Genomic DNA, 22,761 nt, shown 5'->3' on the forward strand with positions numbered 1-22,761 from the left:
TGTCTATATGTGCCCTGTGATTGGCTGGCCACCAGTCCAGGGTGTACCCCGCCTCACGCCCGAAGACAGCTGGGATAGGCTCCAGCACCCCCGCGACCCTCGTGAGGAAAAAGCGGTCGAAAATGAATGAATGAATGAATGGACCATTTCATACATTTTTATCGCCAAATATCGTCCTCTGCTCCTCTGTCACCCAACTGAACCTATGAGAATGAGATTTTTAAAGCAAACATTCGTTATTGAAGCAAACTACAGTAAATACACATCGTGTCTGTGTTACAGTTGTGGAACTGCTGGAAAAGTAGGAAAGTTTCACTTCTGAAAGTAAAAAAGGAAACATGGCTGACTAGCTTATGAAGTGTATAGCTTAGCGTTACTAACAATAAAGGGAGTCTATCTATCTAAGAGACACGGATGTGTTTTCATTGTATAAAATCACCAGTTATAAGACTGGTTCATATTTTTTATAAGCAATTGTTCACATCGAGGCCTCTTCTCAAAACACACCTTCAAACAAATGACTGCGATTTCTAGTTGAGTAATTGAACACACCTAACTATTACTTAACAAAACACAGTAAAGGTACTTTGGTACTCGGGGATTTATGCATGAAAAAGGGCACAACAAAACATCCCTTTATTGTTGGGTCATGAAACAATGGGAGTGGTGCCACTGTCGGTCAATACCAACAATCAATAATAACGATAAATACTACCAAGTGACAGCCTTTCCTGTTCAGTATCAGCAGAAGGAAGTCGTTTATCTCGTTATTCATGGAGTCCATAATAAAACTGATAAGCGGTAGAAAATGAATGAATGAATGAAACCTCACAGAGTTCAGCAGGTGGAGGTAAAAATAAACACAGACATTGAAGGCAACAATGGATGTTGACACTCCTTGCACTTTTTATTGAGCTTTGCATCATTGAACACCTTTTGGTGACATGGTTAGTGATGCCCAAGTGCTCTTTTTTTACATTCTTGACAATAGCTAGTTCAGGGGTCGGGAACCTTTTTGGCTATAAGAGCCATGAAGACCAGATATTTTAAAATGTGTATCTGTGAGAGCCATATACATTTTTTTAAACATTGAATGCAATAAAATGTGTGCATTTTTATGTAAGACCAACAGTTTTAGATATAATGGGCTCTAATTATGTAGACCAGGCACACTACCCCACGCCAATGGGGTGTGGCCAGCATACTTTCGTGAGCAGCGCAGTGTCCAATAATAAATCAAATACTTGCTGCCATTAATGCAACTTCTGCTGTTGCATGGTTTTGCACCATACTCAGTATATTTCATTCTTTTGGCCATCTTTGCCAGAAGGCTTGGTTCTGCAGCTTTAGCTAGGTGACTATTTGACTAAAGGAGGAAAGTTTACATTTACATCTTAATGACCGAGGTACACTACCGCATTACCCAGTAATAATCGAGTTTTGGTGTTTGACCTGGAAAATATCAGGAAAGATAGATATGGTCGGCCGTATTGCAGTAGAAAATAGATGGACGGATTAAAATGCATAAGAAAGTTCTTGATTTTTAATATTTTTAACAGTGATTTCTGTGATGTTTACTTTAAAATGTTAGCAAACATACATTTTTATTGTGGTAAATGCTTGAGAGCCAGATACAGTCATCAAAAGAGCCCTACCTGGCTCCCGAGCCATAGGTTCCCTACCTCTGAGCTAGTTAAATAGTCAGTAAGGTAGTAGTACTTTGATAGTACATAGTAAAGTCATGCATGATCAGATAGTAGATGTAACATTAGTTGAATGAGAGTGGCTACAACAACTGCTCCACGGGTCTCATTTGAACAGCTCCGATCTGGAGTGTGTGTGGGGGGGGGGGCAAAAGCTACGGGGTACTGAGCATGTAGGTGACAGCATCAGCAACATCTTTGGCGTCCAGCGGCTGGACAAGCAAACTGTCTTGACTGCTAGTAATATTCACGATAACAACAACAGCTGTGGTATCTTGTATTTGCTCAACGCTTCAGCGGCTTTTTCAGCACTGAAGAGGGAATTGAGTCTCCACAAGACCTGGGTAGATACACTGGGAAGAGTGAGGAGGAAGTGCTAAAGACGGTGCTGCACGAGGTCATGAGAACAATGGCAGCGATTGTTTGTGATGCAGCTTGTCATTTAGGAATGACATTTTTTTCCCCATTTTTTGTGCGGCTTTGTTGATGCTGAATATTTGGTGTTTGGACACGAGTTGGGCGGCACGGCGGTCTAGTGGTTAGCGTGCAGACCTCACAGCTAGGAGACCAGGGTTCAATTCCACCCTCGGGCATCTCTGTGCGGAGTTTGCATGTTCTCCCCGTGCATGCGTGGGTTTTCTCCGGGTACTCCGGTTTCCTCCCACATTCCAAAAACATGCTAGGTTAATTGGCTACTCCAAATTGTCCATAGGTATGAATGTGAGTGTGAATGGTTGTTTGTCTATATGTGGTGTATATGTGTGATTGGCTGGCGACCAGTCCAGGGTGTACCCCGCCTCTCGCCCGAAGACAGCTGGGATAGGCTGTAATTATTCATGATTACAATTATTAACTGTATAATAATTCATGTTTTTATCTTCTGAATGTAATACTTTACATCGCTGCATGGGATCCACTGAAATCAGACGTCATAAAAACCAAAGCTCATGCTGTGGGCGGGCTTGTCAGGTGGTCTAGGTGACTTTTAACAGCCTGGTCCAACTCCCTTATTGATATCCGTGATAAACATGCACGCACCAGCAAAAGCAGCCAGATTTACAATGCTGATATTTTTCTTCATGTGTCTTGTGGACATTGTCTCAGGAGCAGGTAGGAAAATGTGCCTTCATCAAAGTTTTCACGTTGCTTTCCTGATGGCTAACATTTGTTTTCCAGATTGGTGTTACCAGTCTGAAGCTTCTTGCAATCATACCTGCTCAGGTGAAATCCAGCACTGCCCTTCTTGACTTAGAACTTGGATGAATTGAATTCATAGAATCATAGTATTTCATTTTTACAGCGCCAGATGACTGGGGTCTCGTTTCTCAGCACTGCAGCGGCAGATCTCAGTCGCCAGTCAACATTGTGACAAGGCGAGCGTTACCAGACGGACGTCTCACTCCTCTGCACCTCATCGGCTATCAGGACACATTTCACGGACGGCTATCCAACAACGGCCACACCGGTATGAATGATTTCCATGAAGCTGAGGATTATTTGGGCCACATTGAAAAGAAAAACATGATCAAAATTTCAAAAAAGCCTGTAAAAAGTACTCAAGAAGTGTTAATATTAAGCATAAAATATATTGTTTTCAATGGAAAACTGAGAGTGTATAAGGCCAGATTTAAACGAAAAAGAAATCTAAATTCAAAAAAAAAAAAAAAACAGATTCATAAAATAAAATGATCTTTTAAATTAAAAAATAATATATTATTTCAATAACAATGTTTTATTATTGATGAAAGAGTCACAATATTTTGAGACATTTTCCACAAAAGGCCACATTTGAAAAAAAAAAAAAATTACAAATAATAGTCTAAACTTTTAAAGAAAATTCCTAAAGCAATTTCTTTTCAAGAAGTATTTTTATTGAGTAATAAGCTACAATATTGCAAAATGTTTTTATTATTATTCTATTCCTGATTAAAATCTATATATGGAGATACAGTATCAATGTTGCAATTTAGACCTTATAATTAGACCTGAAGAGACCTTATAATTATTCCCACAATTTTTCAATTTTATTGTAGTAGTTTTTCTTTTTAGTGTGGCCCTTCTAATATTCTTCAGGATAAATACTGTATTACTTTGGGATTAATACAGTATTATATGAAAGTATTTCTTTGTAGTTTTCAGTCTGTGAATGATTAAAATGGTCTTGACGAAGGGAAGCTGCTTGTAAAATAGTCATAAGGCAATTACCGCTGCTGTCAACTGCTGATGAACGTAGGAAGTAGGAAGTAGAAAGTAGAATCCTGGGTAGATGCTTTTACAGATTCTTCTGTTGTCTTTATTCCAGTTCAATTGGATTTACCTTCCAGTATAAAAATCAAAGGAGGTAATCTCGCCAGAACATACAATGCAGTTCAGCTCCACTTCCACTGGGGCAGAGATGGAGGTCCGGGCTGTGAACACACCATTGATGGAGAACGATATCCACTGGAGGTACTGCAGTGGACGTTCTTACCAAATATATATACGATATGTATGACCAAAACATCTTTCTCTTGTCCACAGATGCACATTGTGCACATCAAAGAACAATACAGTTCCATTTCGCAGGCCGTGATGGATCGAACAGGCCTTGCTGTTCTTGGATTTTTCTTTCAGGTGACGTTCTGGGCAAAAAAAAAGTGGGACTGATAAACAACCAAAGACAAATAAAATGGCTCTTTAACAGAGTCTTCAGAAACACCACGGAGCATATGTTTCAATTCGTCACAACAAAAATGTCTTTTTTTGCTTTTGTCCCCGTTCAGGAATCAAGTTCCCCCAACAGGAAATTTGCTCCTCTAATAAACGCTCTGACGAAAATCACGCAACCATGTAAGTTACATGTGCTCACACATAGCAGGGTGTTTGGTGCGGTGTTGGGCTAAAGTGCAATTTGTTAAAGAGATAAGAGCGTACGCTGTCTCCTTGCATGCAATAAATCAAAGTGAAAGAAACACAGCAAACACCTTGGACCTTGTTGTTTAGTAATAATAGTCTTGTTAATATTTTCTACAACCAGCCAACAAAACCACCCTGAAGGGCGTGTCCTTGCAGATGTTCATCGCCCCTCAGGCCAATATGACTGCGTATTTTCGCTACAGCGGCTCCCTCACCACACCCAACTGTGCCGAGGCTGTCGTGTGGACGCTGTTTGAGAACGCCATCTCGCTCAGCAGGCGGCAGGTTGACTCGATACACGGATACAAATCCACAACGCGCATGAAACAGCCGCTTACCTCCTGTGTTGGCGTTCTGTCTGACAGCTGGCTGCGTTCTCCCAGCTTGAGTTCTCCAGTGGGAGGCCAATGGTGAACACCTTCAGACCAGTGCAGCCTTTGAACGGAAGGCAGGTGTATCACTCCGGAGGCCATGTTGCTGGGGTCAGCGGCGCACTGCTCCTCTTGTTACTCCTGGTGCACACGCCCTGAACACTGCAGGATTGATGCAAACAAACATTTGATGGAATGTACTTTTCCTGGAGTCGTCCTACCAACCGTGCTGGGAGCCGACAGCCCAAGAAAGCAACAGCACTGGGACGCTCCAATTTCTCTTCCCGCTGTACCGCTATGTGAAATCCGATTCAGTTTTTTTTTATCAGCCTCAAAGAAAAAGAATTTCACTCAAGGACATAATTCAGGTTGGCTGCACCAATGAAGCATGAGACATGCTTTCAAGGATATTAAAATGAGTAAAAATGTTCTCACACGTTGTCACCAACGTACATAATAATAATAATAATAAATAATAATAAAAAATAAAAGAGTGAATGCAATATAATGGAAAGACATAATATAATATATATATATATATATATATATATATATATATATATATATATATATATATATATATATATATATATATATATATATATATATACATAGAAAAAATATACATAATATATACATATATACAATATATACATAAAAAGACACCTATTCCACCTATAAAGGTGCCATTTACATCAAATGTGACATTTTACATATTACCCAAGCTACTGCGATATTGTAATTATTATAGTACTATAATACTTATATACTGAAAGTACTACATGTTATCATGAATGCACCTGTTGTGACATGCTTACAGCATGTGTATGTAACCATAAAACCTTGTTCAAGGTCTTTGGAGGTAGAGGTGTATTCTGTTCTGTGCATAGCTGTCTCTTTTTAGCCGTTTCTATAGCTTTAGAATGTACCTTAACTATTTATTTATATGGACGACAATGCATAGTTTATATTGATATATTTTTATATCAATATTATTTATATTGATTTATATTGATATCAAGGGTCATGGGGAGTGCTGGAGCCTATCCCAGCTGTATGAGGTGAGAGGCGGGGTACACTCTGGACTGGTGGCCAGCCAATTACAGGGCACATATAGACAAACAACCATTCACACTCACATTCATACCTATGGACAATTTGAAGTGGCCAATTAATCTAGCATGTTTTTGGAATGTGGGAGGAAACCGGAGTAGCCGGAGAAAACCCACGCATGCACGGGGAGAACATGCAAACTCCACACAGAGATGGCCGAGGGTGGAATTCGAAGTCGGGTCTCCTAGCTGTGTGGCCTGTGTGCTAACCACTCTCCTGCCCACACAATGATACCAATAATAATAAAATAATGTATTACACCGTATATGTTGCGTACAACTGCGTTGCATAAAACTTTCGTTCCTGATCTAAAAGTGAGCATTACTGGTTTTGTGGTAGTTAGTGCCAGCGCTCCCAGTGTGGCGGCCAATGGCTGTGCTGTAATGAGATGAGCTGTGTTTGCCTTTGGCTCCGTGTCTGTGTCTATATCAGGAGGATCACTTTAGATATAATCCCATTGCGCAAGAAAAGACGAGTGATGCAAGCAGTGCTGAGTCATGTTCACCTGGCGTGCACATACAGCACACGTGTGCGACAGGCAATGTGTTGAAACCTGCTTAACATTTGGGTTAACACCCGCTAAGTGTTCATCTTTCTCTTTTAGCCACAAATTGCACATGGCCCCGCCCCCACTTCCTCTTCTTCTTTCCCCTTGGGGTGGATTTGAGGTTTGGGTTGTCGTGACAACCAAGGACACAGACCTGTCTATTTTCTCTTTGCAAAGTTTCTCTTGTTGCAAAGCATATTGCACACATGAACCGCTGTTGCCGGGATGGGGAAGCGGGCTAAAACTCCCCACTTCACCCACCCACACACCCACACACCTTCTCACCAACATAGGCCACAATAAGTTTGTGACTGAAATGTGACTGAAAGATATGAACACTTCCTGTCACTAAATCTGCACTGCAAGCTGTAAAGAGTCAGCATTGTTACTAGCTGTAGACCAGGGGTGCTCACACTTTTTCAGCATGCGAGCTACTTTTAAAATGACCGAGTCAAAATGATCTACCCACTACAAAAATGCAAAACATCTATTTATTTTCAAATGTATTGAGGATTATTTGCACGTACAATGTATGTTGATGTACCTTACATAACCAAATGAGCCAATATTGCAAAACACACATAATTAACTATTAACATTTTTTGTAATTACCTGAGTTTACTTTGATGACTTGCACTGAATTGAACCAGCCAGGGATGCATAGTCCGGACAGTAGCTGCTGATAGCCAGCCTCAAGCACACTTCCAAATGTTTATCAGTCATGGATAATATCCGTATCATAATATCCGTATAATATTCCATATCCGTATGGAAGTGATATGTTTTTTGCCTTTTTACTTGGTCCAGTTTTTGCCTTTTTACTTGGTCCTGCTCCTTCACTCATTTTAGTGACCATAAACTTTAGCGAGGGCTTAAAATCTCGCAATTCGCCGACTAGCTTAGCACTTTGCATCGTTGTTTACGCGGTGACCTAAAGGTCAAAATTCAGTTGTCATCTGATTGGTTGTCCTGTATGTCAATCAAGTAACGGGGCTGGATGATAGGCTGACATCGTAAGTTCTGCTGCACTTAGAGACGTTGTGATTTGATTGGTCGCCCGAAGGGCAACATTCAGTTGTCATCTGAATGGCTGCCCTGTATATCAATCAAGTGACGGCATTGATGCTGGGATGATATTTTTTTAATGTCACGCCGCGATCGACCAGCGATCGACCGGTAGCTCGCGATCGACTTAATGAGCACCCCTGCTGTAGAACATACTAAAATTACCACAAAATTACTAACAATTACCGCTTACAGTATTATAACTTTACAACACAAATCAATTGACACAGCAGCTTTCCTGCTGGATTGTTGTTGCTAGGCAGAATTGTATAGGGAGTAACAAAAGAAAATGAAAATAATTTGCAAATTAATGAATGAATTTTTTTTCAATCGTATGCTCATTATGGGGTCTTTGATAGCTTTTTGTCTGGCCTGAACACATCAACAGCATCGATTCCAACATCAAATATGTATTTTCAACTCGTTAATACATTTATCCACTCATCCTAAGGAGGCTGCCACATTCACCGGCACACCAAAGTCTGAAAATCACAACACTAACTATATTACGTGTGTATGTGATTTTCTGTACATAAACAGAATGACAAGGAAGAACAATAAGTGGATATTCTCATCAGCACTTAAGTGTGTTTAGAAATCCCTGAAAATACACTAAAACATGTGACTTCAACTTAAATTACTTGTTGTCTTAAGTTGTCTTAAGTTGAATAAAACAGTAAAATGGGCATATCATGATTAATTAATTTGAAAAAGGTGATTAATCTGATTAAACATTTTCATCATTGACCAGACCTTGAAATAATATGAAGTCCATTCCAGGGTCAAACTGTCCACAACATAAACGCTTTATGAACATTCTGTTAACACAATCAGGACTGTTGTCATTGTTCAATATTCTTATGTCAGAGAAGAGTAGCAAGAAGCTAACGTAAACAACAACACGTACGGTGATGCTCGAGTTTTACTGCTTTGAACGTGAGTCCACTTCATGTTCTTCTCCCAAAACAGAAAAATGCTTGCGTTAATCTTTTGAAGTTTGTTGAACTCAGGTCTTGCACGGTCTCTGGAGTATTTGTGCCATGTGGAGTGTTTGTTTACCCCCCAAAATTACTCCAATACTGCGATCATGTTAAAATAGTTTAATGTAGTTTAATCACTACTCAGTATTTGAGGGACAATTTGGATTTGGATCATTTTTTGACATAAACATCCCCATCAGCAGTGTAGTACCAGTGTATATACGTATATACCAACAGTGACTTGCTCTGGAGCAGGGGTCGGGAACCTTTTTGGCTAAGAGAGCCATGAAGGCCAGATATTTTAAAATGTGTATCTGTGAGAGCCATATACATTTTGAATGCAATAAAATGTGTGCATTTTTATGTAAGACCAACAGTTTTAGATATAATGGGCTCTAATTACGTAGACCAGGCACACTACCCCACGCCAATGGGGTGTGGCCAGCACACTTTCGTGAGCAGCGCAGTGTCAAATAATAAATCAAATACTTGCTGCCATTAATGCAACTTCTGCTGCTGCATGAACCGTATTCAGTACACATATTTCATTCTTTTGGCCATCTCCATCTTGGTTCTGCAGCTTTAGCTATTTGACTAAAGGAGGAAAGTTTACATTTACATGTTTTTTTGACATCTCAATGACCGAGGTAGACTACCGCATTACCCAGTAATAATCAAGTTTTGGTGTTTGACCTGGAAAATATCATCAAGAAAGATAGATATGGTTGGCCGTATTGCAGTAGAATATAGATGGACGAATTAAAATGCATAAGAAAGTTGTTGATTTTTAATATTATTTTTAACAGTCATTTCTGTGATGTTTACTTTAAAATGTTAGCAAAAATGCATTTTTATTGTGGTAAGAAATGCTTGAGAGCCAGATACAGTCATCAAAAGAGCCCTACCTGGCTCCCGAGCCATAGGTTCCCTACCTCTGCTCTGGAGCATTCAAAACTGTAATACATACAAAAGAGTAAAACATACGCCTCTTCAAAAACAAAAATGCATTTTTGTGATTACTCTTTTGAACGCATATTGTCGTGAGAGGCCAAACTCTTTATTTAAGTGGCCACAGCAACTAAGCGGAACTACTACGGGGTGAAGTGGAGGGGTAAATCACCGTTGATGTACTACTAAAAAATCCCAACTATGCATTTAAGTATAAAATACAATAAAGAATTCGGATTCTTCAGTCAAAAACCATCGAAGCCTTGCATTTAGCTGCTTTAGCACGAGACTGAAACGCAACGACCGTTTGTCCTAAAAAGGAATGAGCTCACACTTGGCGTGACACATTCATGTGTGGCGTGTACATTTGTGCAACTACACAAAAACTACACACACAAATTAGCAACGTCTGACCGTTTTATGAAATATGTGTGTTGTGTAGTTGGTGTGCGAGCGAGTGTGTGACTGCTAGAGCATTTCCTGTGTGAAGCACGTGGCACAAACAGAGTTCATAAAAAGATCTGGTTCACTTCTTGCTTTCTTTCTCCTGGGGAGGCCCAACGCTGGTAAGACCTTGACAAGCAAGACAACCTATTGTTGATATAATTGTCAATGCTAACTATTATCGGATATACAGTATGTATTGTATAGGTTGTCCTATGATGAGAGGAGCATTGAGAAGCTGATGTTCAGTGTTGTCGGCCATAAAGTAGAAAGCACTACTAAACATTACTGTACAGTGTAGTGTTTCCTACTTTATGGATGACTAGACTGTTGGCTGCAGAGGAGCGACATCATCACATTCGATTTCAAACCTCATATATTTCTTTCATTAACTATTTTAAACTATATTTCAAATATTGAAATATATAATACAAAAAAATCAAGATTGAACCCAATCATTTTCTATATTTATTTACCATCTGTGTTTTTCTCCTCATATATAAAATTGCAACAAATCTCACAAGGTAACAGCTTTATAAAAACAGAAGCCAAAATAGAAAATGTATAAAAGTGTATAAAAGCTATTCTGTGTTGTGTTTTTGATGACATTTTTGCAATGTGTTTTTTTTTTAATATAATTTGGAGCCCTTTTAAAGAATGATTTCTGTATTTAACTGTTGTGTTTTTACTCATCATCGTGTGGTTCGCACTGAGTAGATTCAAATTAGTTCGATCATTTAGAATAAATTAGCCACTGCAATTAAACACAGAATATTTGGATATAAAATGGTGTTGTGTATCTCGATGTGTGTTAGTTAGAAAACAAGGTTATATTCTAATCCCAAGGTAGAGGCTGTAGGAAATTAGACGGGACCAAACCTCGTCTCCCTCGCAGATCGCCCTGAAGAAGAAAGGATGTAGTGAGCAAAAAATGCCACAAAAAAAAGCCAACGACAAGATGCTCACGTAGTAGAATCCATCCGGATCCATGGCTCCGAGAACATATATGATGTCACCCGAACGAAAGCCGAGTTCATCCTGTAGGAGAAACCATAACATCTTAAATTGGAGACAAAGCACATTATATTATATTATTATATTAAGTTTCACTACATAGCTCTCGTACTTCACTGTCCACATTAGGTGAACTTTCCCAGGGGTCGTAGTCAAATAAGGCCACCATTCTGCGTACAATCACGTCTTCGGGAACGCTGGACACCTCGCTCACATCGGGGGTCAAAGACATTCCTACAGAGAAGCAACAAGACCCGATGAAAGAATGAAAAAGCTCTCAGAAGAACCAACACAGACACAAACTAAAAAATGGAAGCAGCTACTGAAGGAAAAAATGAACAAAACAAAACGATAATAGCACTGAATGACCAAACAAGCCAGCAAAGGGACTAATGAAGTCATAGTCTCAATAAAACAAGGTAACACGTAGAATACCTGAATAGAAATAAACCAGGGGTGGGCAAACTACGGCCCGGGGGCCACATCCGGCCCGCCAAGTATTTGAATATGGCCCGCCTGTTCTTTCCAAAATATTTCATTTAAACTCAACATACAACCTGGCATCATTGAGCCAACCTTTTGATGGTTGAAGTAGCTGTTTTACCAATTATCGTTATTTGATATGGTCTGTTGTTTACAAAATGCTCCTGAAAAAAGGGACACAAGCACATAATAATAATAATAATAATAATAATTAAAATAATAATAATAATACATTCATTTTCTACCACTTATCCTCACGAGGGTTGCGGGGGTGCTGGAGCCTATCCCAGCTGTCTTGGGGCGAGAGGCGGAGTACACCTGGACTGGTCGTAAAAATAAAAATATCATTATTAATAAAATTATGAATAAAAATTATATAATAATAATAATTATTATAAAATATAATTTATATTTATCATTATTAATATAATAATAATGATAACAATAATAATCACAATAAATTTATAATGCACTTTACATCAAATAAATGATCTCAAAGTGCACATATAGCAGACTACATGACACTTTTACGTGTAAAATATGTGTAAAAATATACGTGTACAAATGGACTGTCACATGTAAAATACTATACAGTCTGCCCCCCCGTCAATTTTATTAAATCAATGCGGCCCGCGAGTCAAAAAGTTTGCCCACCCCTGATATAAACTAACAAATGTACTAAGAGACAAAGTAGCTATTCAGTTAACAGTAGATGTACTGTAGCATGTCCAAGCAACTCAGTCATGGCGATACCTGTTTGATCGACAGGGATGAAGCCCTGCTGCATGAGTAAATGCTTCAGATACTCGTCATCCACGGGGATTTCAGCCACCAAGTTACTAGGAACGTAGCCCGAGAGGCCGCCCGATTCGCCACGATAGAACCCGTCGCAGTCTTTGTCTCCAAACACCTAGAGTCGGGTACACAGACACTTGGCTGTTGTGGTTTGTTGCTGGTGACCCGCAAACACACACAGCTGCACACGTCTTCAGTTAAATGACGGAAAATATAACAGGAAGTGAGAAGAAATGTGCTCATTTGAGCGAAAAAAAAAAAAACAGGAAACTGTCAGGGGAGACTTCATCTGCTACACCTGCACTGTCTAACGCTGCATCATTAAATGAGAAGTGCCTCTTTTTCTACAAAAGGTACCATTTTTTTCCCTCAAAAATATTTTTTAAACTTTTTTTCTCAATGATATACAAATACAATATTTAAAAATATTAAATAAAATACAATATGCATCCTTATTCTATGCCGCTTATCGCCATTGTGGTGGCGGGGTATGCTGGAACCTATCCTAGATGACCTTGTACAAGACGTGGGGTAAAAAATACAATTTTTTTTTTATGTGACCTTATTTTTTTTTAAAAATACAGATTTTTTAAAACAAAAATATACCTTTTCTGGAAAATACAGAGCCTTACCAAAATTATTACTTTAAAAAAATGCACTATAATTCTTGAAAAAAGACTGCTTTTTTCTCAGAAATATAAGACTGTGGCTGTTCACAGTTTTTCCCCCAAATATACAAATACATACAAAACTATTACTTTCTGTGCCCAACAATATAGGCCTTTTTTTCCTAACATTTAGGTGGTAATTTTTAGGCTGATCTAAAAAATGTATATATCTCATGGGTGTGTGTCTTCCATTGTTACAAAATGCTGACTCAACACAAAGTAATTGAATGCTTCTAAACATTTCCCAAGATCTTAAAAAAACATTCTCTGGATCTTGCAATAGTTTTTTTTTTTTTTTTTCCCCGTATCCCCTGTGGGATCTGTACATGATTACATAAATAAGTGATATAAGTTAGGAAAAGGTTATGTCATTTAAAGGGAATGTTGTGGCATACACTAGTGGCCATAGTTGAGTTCTTTGGGAACCAATTGCAGTGTATAGTGATCGGGGTAACGCTAAATGTACGCATTGGAGAAGCTGTTGCGACTTTATAGAAACTCCAGCATGTCCTCCTTCATGACTTCTCATTGAATGATCAGCAATCCAAAACATTTGCAGCAACTCAAATAGCTTATCAAGATTTTGCTTTTGTTGTGCTATCTGTGATCTTTTTTTTCTCCTGACTACAGAACGAGTCCACTCCACGGCTCTACTCTTTTGTAGAAACATGTTTTTAAAAAAAGTTGTTCCTGGAAAAGTTATCCCTCTTTTTCTAAATTCTTGCAAATACACGGTCTTTATTCTTAAAAGTTCCAGGGGTCCCCATGATTCTTCTTGCTGATCATGTCAATCAAAGGTGAGTTTTCCTATCTATGTCAAGGCGATGTAAAAACAAACAAAACGAACAAACTTCAACAAGACTAGAAAAGCCAAGAAGTGATCTTATACCTTGATGATCTGTCCGGGCACAAAAGGCAGCTCCTCGGCCGCCGTGTCAGGGTTGGGCGACATCGCCGCGGGGTTGTAAGGATAGAGCGCCACAAAGAGCCGAGGGCAGACAGGTAGAGACACCTGACTGGCCGTTTCCAGCTCCCACTCTCTAAGGTCCTCGGGGGTGGCGATCCTCACCTCGTTGGGGTAAATCAAGACATCCAGCTCCAGACCGGCCTCCATCGAGAGCAGCAGTGAAGTGACCACTTGGCAGACAGATGGCGGACTGTCCTCCTTCGTCCTCATCCTCATTGGAGGTAACTAAGCTAAGCAGCATGCTAATCCTCTTTCAAGCTCTTGGATGAACTGGCAGGTTCACAATTGACTTGTAAACTGGACAAAAATACTAGCATCTTAGCTGCAGAGAAAAAGAAAGTTTGTACGCATGAATATTACAAAAGATTAGAGTAGTACAAATAAGAATGCATAGTCTGGATAATGTTCAAAATTGACCCCACTATCTATTTATGTATTCATGTCTATCACGCATAGAATCATGTGAATTCTCCCAGCCAATCAGTCAAAAATGAAGGACAATTAAAAGATAAATGGAATTTGGCCCTACTCCAATACTCCTCTTCCTCCCTCATGTTGTGACTTGACCCAGATAAGGCCAAGGCAGTAAGTCAATGCTTCCTCTTTTGATCTGTGCAAGGTCAGCAGGCGGTAATCGCCTCTAGCAACATGGTGATCAATTAACACCACCCACTGTTTGTGTGTGAAATGAAGAGCTAGCATAGGAGGGAAAGCTCTACGATATTTTACAAATGTGTTGTCATAATCATCACGTGCTCTCATGGCAGAGAAAACAGCCAATTAATAAACAAAAATAAAATAACGGTCTTTCCTGTGGGTGTTACAATATACAATATTTAATATTGTATATTTGCCTATGTTTTATTGCTCATTGCCGCTGATGGAATACTATGGAAAGCAATAATACTCAATAATAATACAAGTCATACTTGGCAAAAAAAAAATAAAAATAGTAATAGGAAAAATGTCATTTTGATTTGAAGTTTCAACATAAATCAAAGATAATGTGCTGTACTCAAGTCAACCACAAGGTGGCGGGGTGGCGCAACTATATATTATTATATATACTATATATTGTGTTGCTGGTTTTATAATACAACGAGCTCTGTAAATTATCAGGTGTTGTAGCAGTGTAACAGACTTTATATATGAATTATATTTACGTCAATTCATAAAACAATGCATAATTTGAAGGTTTATTGTACTTACTTTTTACTTAACGTGTGGTAGTTGAGCTGCAGAAAGGCGTTTTTTTCATTCTGGGCTGTTCTTATACTCCTGTGGGTTCTATCTCGTTTTCTCCAAGTAAAAACAACAACAACATATATGTAACTGAATAACAATGCGTGTTAATTTGATTGAAAACATCACAAACTTTAAATGATGTCTGAATGTCTTGTGATCGACAGTTGACCAGCCCCCAGCATACTCCGCCTCTCGTAACCAAAAATTACAAACGCCTCACCTTAAAAGTGTACATACTGTATTCGGAATACAAAAGAAATGCATCTGTTTTTTAACCCATGTATCCATCTTAAATCTACAGTAGCTATCTTGCTACAAGTAGTTAGCAACAGTCTTTCTTGCTATCAATATATGGCTCAGCTATCCGTAAAAAAAATCCATAGACATCTAATCAGCTATTGTGCTAGCTAGCGCATGCATTTCTAGCATTATATGGGTATATATATATATATATATTTCAAACTATAGCCAGTATCTATAATTATTTATGGTCTATATCTACCTATTGAAAATAATAACTAGCTATCTATTTGGCTATCACACTAGCTAACGTAGCTAGTGAGTTGCGAGCTAAGGCTAACCAATTTGCAGTATCTAAAATGTAGCTATTGTGCTAGCCAGCACTTCTTAGCCATCTTAGGGTACACTGCGATATATATGTATGTGTATATGTGTATACGTGTGTGTGTGTGTGTGTGTGTGTCTAAACAAATGACAAATTACTTTGATATTGCTAACTAACTGTAGCTAGCTAAGAACTACATTACCCATAATACATTTCGCCTTTTAGCCATGGTTCCAGTCCAGGGACTATTACATCATTGGCATCAATCAGCTATTGTGCTAGCTAGCGCATGCATTTCTAGCCAATTTTGGGTAAACTATAGCCAGTATCTATAATTATTTATGGTCTATATCTACCTATTGAAAATAATAACTAGCTATCTATTTGGCTATCACACTAGCTAACGTAGCTAGTGAGTTGCGAGCTCAGGCTAACCAATTTGCAGTATCTAAAATGTAGCTATTGTGCTAGCCAGCACTTCTTAGCCATCTTAGGGTACACTGCGATATATATGTATGTGTATATGTGTGTGTGTGTGTGTCTAAACAAATGACAAATTACTTGGATATTGCTAACTAACTGTAGCTAGCTAAGAACTACATTACCCATAATACATGGCCTTTTAGCCATGCGTTCCAGTCCAGGGACTATTACATCATTGGCACGGACGCCCACCTTTCTGGGGGATGACGTAAGCGAGCGAGGGGATGCAGGGTGGGGAGAGAGAGGGTGTCCCGTCTGCAGACAAGCAGAGAGCAGCTGCAGCCTTCACTTGGCGGAGGATTTTCACCGCATTGCGAATTTAAAGGATAGGGAAACACTTTTTTTTCCTCCTTAAAGCGAGTCTCGACTCACCTCTAAAACCAAGAAAAAAAAGACCAAAAAAAACCACCCATATTGTCCAAAGATGGTCGACCGTGAGCAGCTGGTGCAGAAAGCCAGGCTGGCCGAGCAGGCTGAGAGATATGACGACATGGCAGCCGCTATGAAATCGGTGAGTCCATCCATGCATCACGTTACTCCCATGCTAATAATCACTGTCAGTGAGGGAGGGGTGGCCCTTTTTCAGCCAAATTAGACCTTGAGCTATCATTAAGTATAATTAGTCCAAATCTTGTACATTTGAGGTATACTTTGTGTGCGTTGGCTGTGATGCGGCTGCTGTTGGGCGGTGCCTCCCCATGACATGACAATGAGGTGCCTGCATGATCGACGCCTGCATAGCGGTCCTCTACTACATCATGAAAGCATCTTTATTTCAGACATTCCTATTAACATCACATAAAAACTGAGTACTTACAGACATCCTCATCAGACTACTCATCAGGACCATCTGTACTTGTCACTGGAATGAGAAGATTATTATTTTTATGAAATAAACGGAACATTCACTTTGCAAAAGAAAAGGTGGCTGAAATACTGCAAGGGGAGAGAGGAGAGGGGCTGCTCCTTCCTCCTCTCAGACGTAGGAGGCAGTAGAAGCTCTCTTCTAGAATATTCTCCTGTCATATTGCAGTCAGCCAATATGAAGCCAGTGTTTGATACAATACGAGCACGATGGGCTGTGTCATGGCAGCTGCACCATCAACAACTAACTCATCTTTCAAAAGGTGGAAGCTTTAATTAGACGCTCATACGGCACAGCTGTCCAAAGTGGGGCCTGGGGGACATTTTCAGCCGGCAGCTAGGTTTTTATAGGCCCTTGACGTAGTCTGAAAATGTAATGAATTCATTATCAGCAAGATATTGTATATGATTAGCTGTTACACAAAGTAGCTTAGCCTTAACATATATTGACCTACACTGGATTACCTTTAGCATCTTTCATTCATTCATTTTCTACCGCTTTTTCCTCACGAGAAGCGGTAGTGCTGGAGCCTATCCCAGCTGTCTTTGGGCGAGAGGCGGGGTACACCCTGGACTGGTCGCCAGCCAATCCCAGGGCACATATAGACAAACAACCATTCACACTCACATTCATACCTATGGACAATTTGGAGTGGCCAATTAACCTAGCATGTTTTTGGAATGTGGGAGGAAACCGGAGTACCCAGAGGAAACCCACGCATGCACGGGGAGAACATGCAAACATGGCCGAGGGTGGGAATTGAGCCCTGGTCTCCTAGCTGTGAGGTCTGTGCGCTAACCACTAGACCGCCGTGCCGCCCCACCTTTAGCATCTTAAGGCATAAAATGTATCACAGTGGCCCCTTGCAGGAAAAAGATTTGGACACCCCTGCTATAAAGTGTGTTATCTTATAAAATGCCTATTTTCTATGCTCTTTTAACGCAGCTTTTCAAGAAATGCAAGCATGCAGTATTCAGTATTGTACTTGCATGCAGTTACACTGCTGGAAAATGTTGAGCAGAGCTGGCTAGCCCATTTGGCAATGGAGGCAGAACCTAAAGGCACAGAGGCCTCCACTGCTGGATTCGTTATTGTTGCACTCCTTTTCCCTGCAGGTAGCGCCACCACACCACTTTCTATTTCTGTTAATATATTATTTCTAAGGTTTGCCGCACTGCAAATATGAATATGATGCCTTTACAGCGAGTGCCTGTGCACTCCCTAATCGAAGGGATTCCCTTGCCGTAGTTGCCGTGGGCGACAGGAAGCCTATCTTCATTTGAGTATTAATAAAGAGAAGCTGCAGTAGAAGTCTTATCTGTCTTATTTGCTTCAATAGTTCAGTACATTGGTACTAAAATGGGATCATTTGCAATTTCAAGCATGCAGGATAAGAGTAACCCCCACCCCCCCACATGACATGCACCACCATCTGTATGAGCCGCTGACATCCATAAGGCTTACACAGAGCAAGTTTCCTCACAATTGGTTGCATCGCTTTCTGTAATGGTGTCAATGATGCCATGTCATAGTGTCATGATGCCATGGCGTCATGGTGTAATGGTGTAATAATGCCATGGCGTCATGGTGTAATGGTGTAATAATGCCATGGCGTCATGGTGTAATGGTGTAATAATGTCATGGTGTCATGATGCCATGGTGTCATGATGCCATGGTGTCATGATGCAATGGTGTCATGATGCCATGGTGTCATGATGCAATGGTGTCATGTTGTCATGGTGACATGATGTCATGGTGACATGATGACATGATGTCATGGTGTAATGGTGTCATGATGTCATGGTGACATGATGTCATGGTGTAATGGTGTCATGATGCCATGGTGTAATGGTGTAATGGTGTCATGATGCCATGGTGTCATGATGTCATGGTGTCATGGTGACATGATGTCATGGTGTAATGTGTCATGGTGACATGATGTCATGGTGACATGATGTAATGGTGTCATGATGTCATGGTGACATGATGTCATGGTGACATGATGTCATGGTGTAATGTGTCATGGTGACATGATGCCATGGTGTAATGGTGTCATGGTAACATGATGCCATGGTGTAATGGTGTCATGGTAACATGATGTCATGGTGTCATGGTAACATGATGTCATGGTGTAATGTGTCATGGTGTAATGGTGTCATGATGTCATGGTGACATGATGTCATGGTGTAATGGTGTCATGGTAACATGATGTCATGGTGTAATGGTGTCATGATGTCATGGTGACATGATGTAATGGTGTCATGATGTCATGGTGACATGATGTAATGGTGTCATGATGTCATGGTGACATGATGTAATGGTGTCATGATGTCACAGCACAGTGTGACGTCATAGAAATAAAAAGAGGTCAATTTCAGCCATGGAGAAGGTCATGTGTGCACCAGTGGTTTTCACTTACAGCACTCATGGGAACATTTCAGTCATTTCAGACCCCCCGACCCCCACCACCACCACCACCATGACTCCATCCAACATTTTCAACTGTCTTGGCAAGCTGGAGTTGCCACCGTAGCTACTTGTGCGTAACAACAACGTAATAATAACATGTCCTAATACAAGATTCTCCACACCGTTTAGCGTGCAATAATGTAAGAATGTTGGACATATTTGCTTCAAGTGTACAAAGTCCCAGCTTATCGGGAAACATGGCTGACAACGCGAGGTCCGTTACAGTTGAGGTGCCGAATGTCACCACAGGATATCGATATTGTCGTGGTCTGAAGACGCTTAACGGCCACCGAAAACGTATTTAGCTGCAATGGATACAAGCGGCAGTGGTCCTGATGTTCTTGAAATAAGTGGCCTTTAATAAATACTTGGAACCATGGATAGATGTTTTCTCCACATATCATCATCATTTTAAGAAAAAATATCATGATATCGCTATATGTGCCCTGTGATTTGCTGGCGACCAGTCCAGGGTGTACGCCGCCTCTCGCCCAAAGACAGCTGGGGTAGGCTCCAGCACCCCTGCGACCACCCCGGTAGAAAATGAATGAATAAATGGTGATGTCGCATCACCAGTTATTTACTTTTCATCTTGTGATGCATTCTCTGTATACCGCCAGTATCCTTGTGTGATCTCAGATTTCTGCAGCATGACAAAGTGGAGGTACTTCAACTTTGATAGGAATTCAGATGTTCTCCTCTATGACGTTTGAAGCCACTAGGGGGCGTCTTAGCGTTTTGCAGTGATTTAAGTTGAAGTTATAGTCCTGCATTCATTTCGGACTCATTTCTCAGCATTGACGTGATATTTCTGAATGACTTTGAGTCCTCCTGTTGATCATTTCAATGTGCCCTCTTCCAGGTCACAGAGCTGAACGAGGCCCTGTCTAACGAGGAAAGGAACCTCCTGTCGGTGGCCTACAAGAACGTGGTGGGCGCCCGCCGCTCCTCCTGGCGCGTCATCTCCAGCATCGAGCAGAAGACGTCGGCCGACGGCAACGAGAAGAAGATCGAGATGGTGCGCGCCTACCGAGAGAAGATCGAGAAGGAGCTGGAGGCGGTGTGCCAAGACGTGCTCAACCTGCTGGACAACTTCCTGATCAAGAACTGCAGCGAGACGCAGCACGAAAGCAAAGTCTTCTACCTGAAGATGAAGGGCGACTACTACCGCTACCTGGCCGAGGTGGCCACGGGCGAGAAGCGCGCCACGGTGGTGGAATCATCGGAGAAGGCCTACAACGAGGCGCACGAGATCAGCAAGGAGCACATGCAGCCCACCCACCCCATCCGCCTGGGCCTGGCGCTCAACTACTCTGTCTTTTACTACGAGATCCAGAACGCGCCCGAGCAGGCCTGCCACCTGGCCAAGACCGCCTTCGATGACGCCATCGCTGAGCTGGACACCCTCAACGAGGACTCCTACAAAGACTCCACGCTCATCATGCAGCTGCTGCGAGACAACTTGACACTGTGGACAAGTGACCAGCAGGACGACGAGGGGGGGGAGGGCACCAACTAAACAGGGGGAAAAAGGAAAAAAAGGGGGCCTCTCCCGACTAGAGAAAATGAAAAAGAGTAATTGCGAAAAGGCCGGTGGACTTTGGCAGCCGCTTTTGCCGCCGACACTATCGCGGCAGCAGTTCTTTATTTTTCCATGTGTTAGAAGAAAAGAATGAAAAAGAGGTGAGAGCTTAGGTTCAATATATAGAAATATCTATACGGTCGAAAGGGCCTCCTTCTTGGTCTTGTTGATTTTCTCTTTGACATTTGCGCCACTGATACGTTGTCAGCCAATCGGGCTCGAGCGGTCGTCGACGTTGTTGGGTCGAGACGGCCACCACGCGCCGGCACCAGAACTGGTCTCTCGAGACAAGCTGCTTATTATGATTTTATTTTTTAATTAATTCTATTTATTTTTGACGTGATAGCGCGGCATTCTCCAGGGGGAACGTGCGTCACTGCTTGGTTCCAGGAAGTAGTCCAAACCCAGGAAGTCTGACTAATTTCTAATGAATTGGCCATCATTTGGAATGATGCATTGAATTGTTGAAAAAGAATCGAATAAAAAAAAATAAAAAATAGCACACACTTTTGGCGGCGAAGCAACAAAAAAGAGAAAAAAAAAAAAAGAATGAGCAACTTCAGCGTTTGTGGTTTATTCCTGTATTTGTTTTAATTGAATGCACTTGCCTACTATACTGTTTCTTCAGTGTACGATGATGACAAACCATAATAATATTCAATATTGTGCATGCTGGTGATGTATTTATATACAGTAGCTTGACTTTATTAACTTATACTGTGGGTGTTGAGTATTCATATGATTGAGAAAAATGACGCAAGCCTTCTAATTTATTTCTTTGTTTTTTTAATAATGATTTGCTCTACCGAAATGGTGATCGTAAAAAATATATATATATTACAAAAAAAAAAAATGGATCTGTACTGAGCGTTGCTTTAGTGACATGCAGTATGTGTATTTAATTTGTTAATGACAGAACAAAATAAGTGAAAGAGAAAAAAAAGGACGCTAAAACCTCACCAGTGCTCACTCTTATCTTGGCTTAGCTGGTGTTTGTCACATGAAATTATGAATTATGACACATCAGTGTTCTTTTCTCTTGTCATGCTATCTGGTTTGATTCATGGTGACCTTTGACCCTGCCGACTTGTGTTTCTGATCACGACATGGACCATGTTTGTTTGTTTTGATACCTTCTCGCTGTTCCTGAGTGACACAAATATATTGAATGTGAGTCATTATGTAGCAGTTGCACAAGAAACTAAACTAATAGCTATGATAAATAAAAAAAAGATTATGACTGAATGATCAATGCACTGTTTTGGTGGTCTAGTGTATTGTTGTATTAATTAGGTCATTGGATTTATTTTCTAACATTATTTTTGATTTATGTGCCTGTATATTTAAGCATGTGTGCAATATTTTTTTAACTGTTTTTTTTTTTTTGCATGTGTGGTGTTCCTGAGCACTTTGAACGCATCATCATCATCTACTATACATAACCATACCTTAAACATAATAAATGCATTGTTATGTTCCGGGGCGGCACGGTGGTCTAGGGGTTAGCGCGCAGACCTCACAGCTAGGAGACCAGGGTTCAATCCCACCCTCGGGCATCT

At 40.5% G+C, this 22,761-nt stretch overlaps 3 protein-coding genes across 4 annotated transcripts; 2 read left to right on the forward strand and 1 right to left on the reverse strand.

The window, feature by feature from the left end:
* The first annotated feature begins 2,785 nt into the window (after nucleotides 1–2,785).
* On the forward strand, nucleotides 2,786–5,203 carry ca4b (carbonic anhydrase IV b). Its single transcript, XM_058081064.1, has 7 exons — nucleotides 2,786–2,924; nucleotides 3,004–3,168; nucleotides 4,006–4,151; nucleotides 4,224–4,316; nucleotides 4,466–4,532; nucleotides 4,720–4,883; nucleotides 4,964–5,203. The coding sequence occupies exons 1-7, from the start codon at nucleotides 2,822–2,824 to the stop codon at nucleotides 5,126–5,128; spliced, it is 903 nt and encodes a 300-aa protein (XP_057937047.1). The 5' UTR covers nucleotides 2,786–2,821; the 3' UTR covers nucleotides 5,129–5,203.
* si:ch211-105f12.2 (RIMS-binding protein 2-like) lies at nucleotides 3,341–14,209 on the reverse strand. Of its 2 annotated transcripts, none has more exons than XM_058081063.1 (6): nucleotides 13,916–14,209; nucleotides 12,317–12,473; nucleotides 11,193–11,314; nucleotides 11,033–11,104; nucleotides 7,242–10,967; nucleotides 3,341–5,131 (listed from the first exon to the last, which is right to left on the reverse strand). In XM_058081063.1, the coding sequence occupies exons 1-5, from the start codon at nucleotides 14,207–14,209 to the stop codon at nucleotides 10,902–10,904; spliced, it is 711 nt and encodes a 236-aa protein (XP_057937046.1). In that variant the 3' UTR covers nucleotides 3,341–5,131; nucleotides 7,242–10,901. The 2 variants fall into 2 exon arrangements, with proteins under 2 accessions (XP_057937046.1, XP_057937045.1); XM_058081062.1 differs by having other exon boundaries at nucleotides 3,346–5,131; nucleotides 10,946–10,967.
* Nucleotides 14,210–16,501: 2,292 nt separating this feature from the next.
* On the forward strand, nucleotides 16,502–22,454 carry ywhag2 (3-monooxygenase/tryptophan 5-monooxygenase activation protein, gamma polypeptide 2). Its single transcript, XM_058081061.1, has 2 exons — nucleotides 16,502–16,797; nucleotides 20,483–22,454. Exons 1-2 carry the CDS (start codon nucleotides 16,711–16,713, stop codon nucleotides 21,137–21,139), a joined length of 744 nt encoding a protein of 247 aa, XP_057937044.1. The 5' UTR covers nucleotides 16,502–16,710; the 3' UTR covers nucleotides 21,140–22,454.
* The last annotated feature ends 307 nt before the right edge of the window (nucleotides 22,455–22,761 follow it).

Source organism: Doryrhamphus excisus, chromosome 8 (assembly GCF_030265055.1).
Source record: "Doryrhamphus excisus isolate RoL2022-K1 chromosome 8, RoL_Dexc_1.0, whole genome shotgun sequence".
Lineage (NCBI taxonomy): Eukaryota > Metazoa > Chordata > Actinopteri > Syngnathiformes > Syngnathidae > Doryrhamphus > Doryrhamphus excisus.

What these genes read in the sequence shown, in the direction of transcription:
- ywhag2 (XM_058081061.1), top strand. Translation starts at nt 16,711, where the DNA reads ATGGTCGACCGTGAGCAGCTGGTGCAGAAAGCCAGGCTGGCCGAGCAG. An exon ending in TGGCAGCCGCTATGAAATCG is followed by an intron (nt 16,798 to 20,482) that starts GTGAGTCCATCC and finishes GCCCTCTTCCAG; the next exon opens with GTCACAGAGCTGAACGAGGC.
- si:ch211-105f12.2 (XM_058081062.1), bottom strand. Translation starts at nt 14,209, where the DNA reads ATGAGGATGAGGACGAAGGAGGACAGTCCGCCATCTGTCTGCCAAGTG. An exon ending in TGCCCGGACAGATCATCAAG is followed by an intron (nt 12,474 to 13,915) that starts GTATAAGATCAC and finishes ACCCGACTCTAG; the next exon opens with GTGTTTGGAGACAAAGACTG. An exon ending in CATCCCTGTCGATCAAACAG is followed by an intron (nt 11,315 to 12,316) that starts GTATCGCCATGA and finishes GCTTCTCTGTAG; the next exon opens with GAATGTCTTTGACCCCCGAT.
- ca4b (XM_058081064.1), top strand. Translation starts at nt 2,822, where the DNA reads ATGTGCCTTCATCAAAGTTTTCACGTTGCTTTCCTGATGGCTAACATT. An exon ending in ATCCAACAACGGCCACACCG is followed by an intron (nt 3,169 to 4,005) that starts GTATGAATGATT and finishes TCTTTATTCCAG; the next exon opens with TTCAATTGGATTTACCTTCC. An exon ending in GAGAACGATATCCACTGGAG is followed by an intron (nt 4,152 to 4,223) that starts GTACTGCAGTGG and finishes TCTTGTCCACAG; the next exon opens with ATGCACATTGTGCACATCAA.